The 690-nt window shown below is 49.1% G+C and overlaps 1 protein-coding gene across 1 annotated transcript in view; it reads left to right on the forward strand.

The window, feature by feature from the left end:
• Nucleotides 1-358: 358 nt before the first annotated feature.
• LOC125483134 (uncharacterized protein C6orf163-like) overlaps nt 359-690 on the forward strand; it is a 21,799-nt gene continuing 21,467 nt past the window's right edge. Inside the window, exon 1 of the mRNA XM_048596913.1 lies at nt 359-497. Coding sequence (XP_048452870.1) covers nt 359-497 — 139 coding nt within the window. The remainder of the gene's footprint in view (nt 498-690) is intronic.

Genomic DNA, 690 nt, shown 5'->3' on the forward strand with positions numbered 1-690 from the left:
CCTTCCACCTCTCTCTCTCTCTCTCTGCTGGTGTCTAACCTACTCTCCCTCACTCCCACTATCTGTCTCTGTCTCTCAGTCTCCATTTGTCACTGTCCAGCTCACTGCAGCAACGTCACTGTGACAACTGCTGGACTTTAATCTGGACCCGTTTCCCTGGTAACCGTGACCCACTTGTATGTCTCCTGTGTATCAGACATCAACATTTTAAAGTCTACCGAGCCCCGAGATGAGCTTTTCGTTTGCATCGTGGATAGTATCCCATCTGTAGGGTTGGACGAGTTAGTTGGAAGGAAGCACATTCGACCCTCCTTATTTAATTTCTCCTTTTATACATATATCCTATATCTGGTCTCTGATGGACACTTGGTGTTTAAATATCGCATCCAGGAAGTCTCTGCTGGTGACACCAGATGGAGGGGTCCCGGGACTGCCCACCTGGTACAAGACGCCAACTCATGCTTTAGTTCAACTCGACGCCCACAAGTGTATTCTGGGTAAGAGCTGCAAGTGGTTACACCCAAACCAGGGGAGAGGAGTGTGAAGCTGCAGTGTGTGTGTGTCTATGTGAAGCTGCAATGTCTGTGTGTGAGAAGCTGCAGTGTCTGTGTGTGTGAGAAGCTGCAGTGTGTGTGTGTGTGAAGCTGTAGTGTCTGTGTGTGTGTGTGAGAAGCTGCAGTGTCTGTGTGT

Source organism: Rhincodon typus, chromosome 5 (genome assembly GCF_021869965.1).
Source record: "Rhincodon typus isolate 14 chromosome 5, sRhiTyp1.1, whole genome shotgun sequence".
NCBI classification, from domain to species: domain Eukaryota; kingdom Metazoa; phylum Chordata; class Chondrichthyes; order Orectolobiformes; family Rhincodontidae; genus Rhincodon; species Rhincodon typus.